At 38.8% G+C, this 9,482-nt stretch overlaps 2 protein-coding genes across 3 annotated transcripts; one reads left to right on the forward strand and one right to left on the reverse strand.

Moving 5' to 3' along the window:
* Positions 1–909: 909 nt before the first annotated feature.
* On the reverse strand, positions 910–5,131 carry pglyrp2 (peptidoglycan recognition protein 2). The gene is made up of 5 exons (XM_073469351.1): positions 4,829–5,131; positions 3,098–3,958; positions 2,526–2,736; positions 1,638–1,975; positions 910–951 (listed from the first exon to the last, which is right to left on the reverse strand). Exons 1-4 carry the CDS (start codon positions 4,902–4,904, stop codon positions 1,672–1,674), a joined length of 1,452 nt encoding a protein of 483 aa, XP_073325452.1. The 5' UTR covers positions 4,905–5,131; the 3' UTR covers positions 910–951; positions 1,638–1,671.
* Positions 5,132–6,691: 1,560 nt separating this feature from the next.
* trappc5 (trafficking protein particle complex subunit 5) lies at positions 6,692–9,242 on the forward strand. 2 transcript variants are annotated; one of them, XM_073478532.1, is made up of 3 exons: positions 6,692–6,732; positions 6,907–7,193; positions 7,384–9,242. In XM_073478532.1, the coding sequence occupies exons 2-3, from the start codon at positions 6,924–6,926 to the stop codon at positions 7,678–7,680; spliced, it is 567 nt and encodes a 188-aa protein (XP_073334633.1). In that variant the 5' UTR covers positions 6,692–6,732; positions 6,907–6,923; the 3' UTR covers positions 7,681–9,242. The 2 variants fall into 2 exon arrangements, with proteins under 2 accessions (XP_073334633.1, XP_073334640.1); XM_073478539.1 differs by having other exon boundaries at positions 6,716–6,737.
* Positions 9,243–9,482: the final 240 nt, after the last annotated feature.

Below are 9,482 nucleotides of genomic sequence, written 5' to 3' on the forward strand. Positions count from 1 at the left end.
ATTGTTGCTCTGACAAAACCAGATTTTCAGATGTCACCTCACCCTTTCTGAGATTTTATGGAACCAGCGATTGACTAATTGATTAATTGAGTAAATAATCTGCCAATTAATCCACAATTAAATTAGTTGCAGCTCTACCATGCATCTTTCAGTGCTGGGAGGTTTGTTCAGTGTGTAGCCAGACTGAAGTTTGTGTATTCTATTTACTTAGTCTAGTATTTACTGTGTGCTTTGACTGAAGCCCTTGCCCTCATTCCTATTTGGGAGTAAACAGCAGACTGTGTAATGAAGTTATCCACCAGGCAGAAGCATCCCACAGGCACTTAAACCCAGCTTGTTTGGAGAGTGATGATTTAGATTGAGTGTTTTCTTCTTGTTCTCTAGTGGCCTTCAAATTACCTCACTGAGGACGGTAACAACTCACAGTATGACACAACACCTGCAATGAGTCTGCTTAACAGCATATTGCAATATGTATATGGCAACTAAAATGTCTTTAGCCTTTAGCAGGTAATGGTATCGTAAGAACCAAAAGTAAATTATTGTATGCTTAGAATATAAAACATTAAAAGACTTTAATGTAGTTTGGATAAAATGAGTTAATAGTCAGCCGTAGAGTACCTTTTCAATCAAACAACATTAGCAGTTAACAAGTAAGACTTTATACTTAATAGAACAACTCCTGACACTGACTGGAGTCAAGTTGGAATTGAATGTAATGCTGTTCATTGACATTAAAAGGTAGAATTTCAATCATTTTAAGGTTCATAGTTTGCTTTGTAAAGCTAATATTGGTATTTTAAAATAAAACACTGAACATTTTAAATCAAGGCCAGTATTGTGTTTCAGTTGTACTAGATGTACAATGAATCCTGCCAGTGAACACTCGATGCAAACAAGACAAACACATTTATTACAGTTGGCCAGTGTCTTTATTCTTCTGTTTGTTTCCTGTAAAATAAAAGTGGATAAATAAGATTAATGTAAAATAGGATTAGGACTTAAACATGATTGCATTTTTAAAATGATTTAATTCATAAAACAAATTTTGTCTTAAAATCATCTTGGAGACCCAGTTCTGAATGAGCTTCAAACTATCTGACTGTCAGAATTAAAGCATGTGAGGATGACCACACAGATCCCATTTGACTTGACGTCATTCAAAGCAACAATAATTTAAAGGGTAGCGTTGCATTGTGGGTAATGTAGGCACCAGTTTTATAAAGCAGTCCACTCCTATATCACTGACTCATTATGGACAGTTTAAGAACAATCATATCATCATTGATACAGCAGAACCAGAGAGAACACTTTTCAAAACCTGGTGCCTACATTACCCACAATGCAACTTGACTACTGAGTGATATCGCAGGAGGCAGCTTATCCAATTACATGCATCTTCCTCTGGAATTTTCGTACTACATTTTTCATATATGCAGTTGTACTTCCCAAGACCCGTAAACATCATTTTATGTGTTAAATAGGTAGGTGGACTTATCCTTTAAAGTAATCCTGCCCTGGAAAAGGTGGATTTGAATGAGTCAGCTACATTAAAATGATAATTTAGTCCAGAGTCTGGAGGATTAACTCATTTAAAACAATTAAAGTATTTCAAAAAGTAGCAGTAGCTGCCATACCCTGAAGATTCAGTGATGATGTTTAAGAATCCCGTCATTCCCTGAAATGTTCCCAGCTTCTTATTTCTGAAAAGAAGGCATCTCCAGGGCAGGTGGTGTAGTTTACCACCTGTCTGTGTCCGTGGATGGTGAAGTTGGCCATCAGTCCTCCTCCATCTACTGCACATTGGACGAGACGATGGCGCAGCAGATCCATAGCATAGCGAGAAGGCAGGGTGGTGGTGTAGTTACCAATGATGGACACACCATACCCGATATTATTGTGCCCCCTGGTGTGTGTGCCGAGGTGTCTCCAACCTCTGCCTTCGTAGATGTAACCATCAGAGCCGACAACAAAGCTGATAGCACAAAGATACAGAGCTTGAATAAATGCAGTGTGCAGTAACCATTCTGAAGTAAATTCAACATTATGCAAAAATTGGAATGTGATGTTACGACACAAATAGGGCAAAATATTCAGAATCAAGGCTAAACTTGTTTGAAAGTTTGATACATCTTTAGCAATAAGTGCTCACGTGCATAAAAGACATGTATTCAGCAGCATTCTAACAAGCACTCCCACTATCTTTAACAAGATTCGAATTATCTCTTCTTAAAGGAATAGTTTAAGGGAAGACTGATACTCGCCTAATCTCATATCTGTGTTAATTATAGACAGAAGGGACAGGACGTGATTAGCCTAGCAGAATAACTGGAAGCAGGGGGAACAGCTGGCCTGGCTGTAATCCACCTACCAGAAGCAATTAACACATTATATGTTGTTTGTTTAATCGGTATAATGGTAACATGGGTAGTGGTTTTACATTTAACATCACAAAGCTAGCCAGTATCAATCTTCTCAAGAAAGCAAATAGGTGCATTTCTTCTCTTTCTTCAGAGGTTGGTTACCTATATCCTATGTCACTCCACTCTCGATCTTCCTGGTGGAAACGCTGCATGGATCTCATGTTACGAGAGCAGTCTGGGAAGGATAAACAGGGCGAGGATGGCTCATAGGTGTGGTGAACGTAGAGGAACTGGAGGGGTAGAGACAGTGGGACAGGTGTACCCCGGGAGGCCTTTGCCCCCCACTGACAACGAGGGATGATTTGCGGGCAGTCTGAGGAGAAGAGGAGAGAGAATGAGGCTGAGGATACTAAAACAACTGCAGATTGTGTTGTGTCACACCCACAAGCTTATATTTCCAACACTCAAAACAAGCTATCCAAGAGTCACAAGAATATACACAATGACGATGCACTCCTATATAACGAGAAAGACTATTGTACATGGGGTTTATGAACCTTGAAATTTGGGAACTTACGATGGACATTTCCACAATTTCTAACATTTTACAGACCAAAAGATGAATCAGTTAATGGAAAAAGAGTGTGTAGTGTAATGAATAATGACAACATTCATTTACTGCAGCACTACCTTGCACCCAAGCACACTTTTAAAAAAATAATTTCATTGCTCACCCCAGTATTTGTGTACAAATGTCTGCAACCCATTCTTCACCGCCTTCCCCACACCGGTGTCCAGAGCAATCCATTCTGTCTTCTCCAGCTTCCAGACTAATTTCAGTGTCTCCATCACCTGACTGTGAAGATCCAGAGGCTCCAGAATAGATCTAGAGATCTCCCTTCGCCTTGGACTAACATGGCTAGTCACAGCATCGAGTCCCTGCCCCTCATGCAGAGTAAAACTATAGTATCCTTTCAAAATCTCACTGAGGGCCTGCGGCTGTTCATGTGCAGATAGGTTGCTGAGGTCCATTCCCAGTATAGCTCCATCCATGCCTCCATTAATAACAGCATCAGTGGCCAGAGTGGCAGGTCGAGACAGCTTGAACATCTTAGGGTGGTCCACGTTGTCCCAGCAGCCGTTGGGCCCCATGCGAAAAGATGCTGGGAAGTCCTGGAGACTTTGGAAGGACAGGCCCAGCGTCCTTCCTAAGGTGAGAGGGAAGAGCCCAACAATTGGCGTGCCCTCCATCTTGGCTTTCAGTCCTGTTTCGATTCCTAGCAGTAAGGGTGCAAGAGCTACCGTGGTGCCATCTGGAGCGAGGACCACCCCTCGTTCCTCTCCGGAATCCGTCACAATGTGGTGGATAGCCTTGTCAAAGAAGCTAAAGGATGAGGCATTGAGAATGGCTGTCTCTAGGACCTCAACATCACTGAGATTATATGATGAACCCAAGAAATGGATGGTCATTTGATCATCGTGGCCAGCGGTCCTCCGCAGGGCCCTGACCAGAGAGAGGGGGGACAGCCCAGGGTTGGAGTCTTCGACCTGCTGAACAGCTCGGATGAAGCTGTCCATGTTACGCAGGTGGACACCTGAAAACAACAGCAGGGACATTGAAGTGCAATAATGAGTCAGTGACCTTTGAGACCTTTGTTCTCATGGTTACAATGACAAATGTGAGGTACAAGTTATGGAAGAAGGATCACAGTTAAAAGAAACCAATGTTGACTGATGGTAGACTAGACAAAAAGAAACAAACTGCAATTTCCTGCGTTTAAGTCTGATGTTTTGTTGATCCATCTGCTCCTGCCGACCTCCTCCCAACATGTACTCTGCCACTCTTTCACAATGTCACACTACTTCCTCCTGACAAACTGTTGTAATTCCTACAGCTGCTATAGCTGCTAGTCACTTTAATGTGATTAAATCTTGTTTTGCGCCATTTGATCAAATGACTGATGCTGCCTTTTTTATTAGAAGACAGTCTAAAAAAGAAATAACCCTCCACTCCTCTGCACCTAAACCCTACACCAAGCCTGCTAATAACTTTTATAAAGTCTCTTCACCTGATGTAGTTGTATGACATTCGGTTGTGTCCTTCTCTGCTCTACTACTTTGGAAGCCAATTCTATTCAGGTGAAAAACGACTACAATACAATCTCATTGATGCTTGTTGGCGGAGGTAATGGAAAACTTAGATCTCTAACAGCTTAAGAACACAATTCAACCTGTATTTGTGATAAATGTATCTGTAAAAATAATTGATTTGTATTCAGAAAATTCAATATCATAATAATAATAATTTCAAAAAAGAGTCAGGGTTAGGGAATTATTACTTCAACATGACAGGTTGTCTAGAAAGAAAATATTTCTTATCAGCATACCAAAAACAAATTATGTAGACTAACTAATTTAACTCAAGATAACACAAATATTTACATATTTTGAAAAACTGAACTTACCTGCCGGCCTGCTATAAACAGTCATGAAGTAGGATAAAGCCAGGATAAAAAACAACCCCAGTCCAAATAAAGTCATGTTGCTTTTTGCCTCTAAAAAACTCCCCCCAATTTTTGTGTAAAACTGAAAAACAGAATTAGGATTTCTCCAAGCTGAATGTACAAAAGACAACGTAAACAGTGAGATCCGAAGGAATGTCTATAATCAACATGCAAGCTTTCCAAACACGTAAACTGAAAAGCACAGTTGTGCTCCCCACGACTTCTGAGAGGAGTTGTGTAGGTGTATTTGTGCGTGACTGCAATGTTTGTCCCAGTAGGGATCAGAACTCTTTGTACACCGGCGGCTCCAAATATTGATTTATCCTACAGTAAGTTAAAGTGTGTGAGCAAAACAAAGTCTGCCTCTGCAAAAGGTTTATTAAACAGATACAAATACAGTAAGTGCCTTTTCTAATTATACTTGGTTGTCTCACTCTTTCCCCACGTGTTATACCGCCTTGTACAGCTACCTTTGTATGTATGTCATTCAATAAAAACAAGTGAAGTGAAAAATAAAGCAGATTTATGGTTAATGTTTACCATCTCATGTGATTTGTGCATCGACTGCGTACTCACCAGTGTCAGTGACACACTTTAGTCACTGGTGAAAACATAAAAGGTCAGCTACTGGAACATTTAATGCAGGGAAGTTATGAAAACAACAATTGTCCTGTTTTTGTCCGGATTTTGTCATTCAAGGTCTTGTTTTAAACTATCACCACTGGGCTTCATAGACATACATTCATAATAATTTGTCCCAAAGCTAAGAAAATATCCCCTTCTTAGATTTATAAATAATAACATACAATAGGCTACAAGGGGCAAAAGTCACAACATTTTCATTTCGAAACTAAACTTTTTGATATGATTGTAGTTCTAGTTTGAACATAATAGGTTGTGGTAAATATCAGTAAAGTTAGTCATTAAATTAAAGAATTAATTTAAAGATTAAACAATATAAAAAATAAATGTTAAATGTAAATTAGTGTAATTAAGATTATATTAACTCACAAAAATGTATGCTTGAGATTCTACTGCACTTTGTGGGTAGTGTATGTAGGCCACTGCTTGCCATTTAAAACCCTTGTACAGTTTCTATTTCTCATTTCTATTTCATATACTTCTAATTATGTTTTTTCCTTTACCTTTCTCTTTGTTTTTGTTCTCATGTCTGTCCTTATACTGCTGCAACATTTCTCATCTGGAGATGAATAAATAAAGTATTAGGAAGGAGTAAAGAATAAAAATACTGATGTTAAGTCAAAATTATACTTTATAAAGTCAAAAGTATTATTATTCTTTGTCAAAATTATGGCATTGATTAAGTCATACTGTTGATTTGCTATTTCAAAATGTACTAAGTCAAAGCTCTAAGTGCAAATTTTGCTGCTCCTTTAAGAGTTAAACATAAAAAGATGCAAAGTTAAAAGGCTGAGTCACAAATTATCTTATTAGTTCTCATTTCAGTTTGGTCAAAATACTTATACCTATATAGACTCATAGACCCTTAATTCTATTTTGCCATTTTACAGTTTTTTTTGCGTGTTAGGAGAGATACAGTTGTTGATGTCAAAGGCAACCACTAAAAGTATCACGAAATCAAACTGGCATCTGAATCTGAAAAAAATAGAAAAATATTATTAAGTCACAGTTGTATTTTCACTATCGATGAAAATATTATTAATAATATTATTATATTATTAATAATATTATTATATTATTAATAATATTATTATATTATTAATAATATTATATTGGGGGAAAATAGAGAATCGTCTGAATTCGAAAAAGAAAATAGTGGTGTCATGTGACAAAGTGACGTTTACACTCGAAACAGGAAGTAATCGCAACAACAACAAAAGCAGGTGCAGTAAGTGATCATGTGAATTGTAATTGTAGTTATTATGGGTTTTTTCTTATCTTCGCAGATGTTATTGTGGTGTACAGCGTAGTTTACTGTGGTTAGCATTAGCCTGTTAGCCTGAAGTCCAGCAGCTTGTGTCTGTAGTTAACGTTAGCTCTCTGCTCTCTCTCTTCAGCCGCTGATTAAATAATAATGGAGACTCGCTTCACCCGAGGCAAGTCTGCTATTTTAGAGCGGCCTCTGAGCCGACCCAAGACCGAGGTGAGTGTGAGCGCCTTCGCCCTGCTGTTCTCGGAGGTGGTGCAGTACTGCCAGAGCCGGGTGTACTCGGTAACCGAGCTGCAGGCTCGTCTGGCCGAGCTGGGTCAGCGGGTGGGAGCCAGCCTGCTGGACGTGCTGGTGCTGAGAGAGAAGAACGGCAAGAGGGAGACCAAAGTATTAAACATACTGCTGTTCATCAAGGTACACACTCACTGAACGTACTGCTGTTCATCAAGGTACACACTCACTGAACATACTGCTGTCCATCGAGGTAAACACTCACTGAACATACTGCTGTCCATCAAGGTACACATCAAAATTGTACAATCAATACAATATCAATCAATCAATCAATACACCCCCCCTCACACATTTTCTTTGTACTCCACAGGTATCTGTGTGGAGAGCCTTGTTCGGTAAGGAGGCAGACAAGCTGGAGCAGGCCAATGACGATGACAAGACCTACTACATCATCGAAAAAGAGCCCCTCGTCAACACATTCATCTCTGTCCCTAAGGAGAACAGCAGCTTGAACTGTGCAGCCTTCACTGGAGGGATTGTAGAGGCCATCCTCACCAACAGCGGCTTCCCTGCCAAGGTCACCGTCCACTGGCACAAGGGCACTACGCTCATGATCAAGTTCAATGATGCGGTGATCGCCAGAGACAAAGCACTGGAGGGCAGATAGGGGAGGGACAAGAAGATTAGATATTGGATGAGAGACTGTGTGTGTGTGTGTGTGTGGGTGGGTGGAGGTATGATGTTAATCGACTGCTGTAATGTCTGTAAAAATGCTGCAGATTGTGGTGAAGGCAGTGTAATGATTTTGTTTTTTTTGCCTTTTTTGTGGATTATAAATTCACTCAAACTAAAAAAAAAAATATTTTTATTGCCGGTTATAATTGTCTATGATGTAAGTTTGTATTTAGTTGTATTTATATTGCATCAACAGGCCAAAACACAAAGATTTTCAATTTTACTCAGTCGATTCGTTACATGTACAATACATTTTTGGCCCTTTAATGGGAAAGTATACTGTCAGCTGTTGGCTGTCAATGAAGCTAAATTGCTGTCATTGACTTAACAACTACAGCATGTACACTCCAACACATTAGGTGGTGGTTTGCACCTCTAAAGTTGGTTGGCAGTCCGCCAATAAACACAAAGTAGATGAAGAAGAATATTAAATCATCCATCTTTGCTCACAACATGATGGCATCTTTTAATCTTAGGTGTGCATAAACTACAAGTTAGCAAATTCCTTTCAAAATACAGAAATGAGACATTATTGGATATCGGTATCAGCCATGTGGACAGGTTATCTGTTATTATATCGGCTGAAAAAAATCCACATGGTGCATCCCTATGATTAATTGATTATTAGACTAATCATTTCCGCTCTAAAGAAGAATATACTGTGTTGAATTGATCTGTTCCTCAGACATATTTATTGACTATTGATTCCACTTTGCAGTTGGGCTGAATGATATGCAAAAAAACATTTTGTAATTATTATGACAGATGTTGTGGTTGTGATATGAGTCACAATTTTAGTAGGATGGTAGTTTTTGAATTTCATGTTCAGTGAAAGAAAATGATGAAGTGATTGCGATTTTGATAAAATTTTGATTAATTGTTTAGCCCTACTTTGCAGTGGAAAATGAGACGAGTTCAGAATGTTAATGTTACACTAAAGTGTCTTTTTATTCATCTGAAAATGTATCTTGTGATGCAGATGAGGTTCTTGTTTGCTGCACATAGTATTAAGCTGACACAAACAATTTCTAAGCCAAACAGCTGATGGAAAATAATCCATTTCCCCATATTACTATATTAGTCAGTTAAAACGTGTAAGTGCATCTGTATCGACAGGCGGGATAGGATAATAGCTGTATACTTCTCAGGCTGTCTGCACATGCTGTTATTATGGGATCACCACAACAGAGTCTAACAGGGATGTGTCTTAAAGGTGTAGCAGCTTTACTCGTGTCCCACATTAAGCCTGCAATTAAAAGCATTATGATTGGCATGTGTGTTTATGCAATACAATGTTTATACATTTATTTTTCTCTGATAAATGTAAATAAATACACGAAGCAATGGTGGATAAAGATTGTTTTCCTTAAACTCTGGGGAAAAAATATTTTGTAACTATTAACTTACTAAGTACTTAAATTTTGTGTTTTCAGAAATCATGGGCATTTTAGCAGATAGGATGCTGCAACTGGAAAATAAATTGTTGGGAAAGCAGGGAGGAAAGATGAGTCATTTGTCAAAGAGAAGAAAAACAAGAGACTTCTCACGCTGCTCCTGTTTCTGTGTACCGCAAATGTGTGATGGCAGTGTATTAAACTTGACGTAAAGTTGAAGTCTCTTGCAAGAGATGGTGTCTTTCTGCAATTTAGAATCGCAGCAATGGCCAAATGTATTATTCGTCTAATTTTCAGTGAGTGATCAGACAAACAGAAACACCTGTACAGTGTAATGTGA

The sequence above is a fragment of the Pagrus major genome, chromosome 1 (assembly GCF_040436345.1).
Source record: "Pagrus major chromosome 1, Pma_NU_1.0".
NCBI classification, from domain to species: domain Eukaryota; kingdom Metazoa; phylum Chordata; class Actinopteri; order Spariformes; family Sparidae; genus Pagrus; species Pagrus major.

Excerpts from the sequence above, each read along its gene's own strand:
- trappc5 (XM_073478532.1), top strand. The coding sequence starts at position 6,924 with ATGGAGACTCGCTTCACCCGAGGCAAGTCTGCTATTTTAGAGCGGCCT. Across the intron at positions 7,194-7,383 it reads ACATACTGCTGTTCATCAAG|GTATCTGTGTGGAGAGCCTT; the intron begins GTACACACTCAC and ends TGTACTCCACAG.
- pglyrp2 (XM_073469351.1), bottom strand. The coding sequence starts at position 4,904 with ATGACTTTATTTGGACTGGGGTTGTTTTTTATCCTGGCTTTATCCTAC. Across the intron at positions 2,737-3,097 it reads ATTTGTACACAAATACTGGG|ACTGCCCGCAAATCATCCCT; the intron begins GTGAGCAATGAA and ends TCTTCTCCTCAG. Across the intron at positions 1,976-2,525 it reads TGGAGTGACATAGGATATAG|CTTTGTTGTCGGCTCTGATG; the intron begins GTAACCAACCTC and ends TTGTGCTATCAG.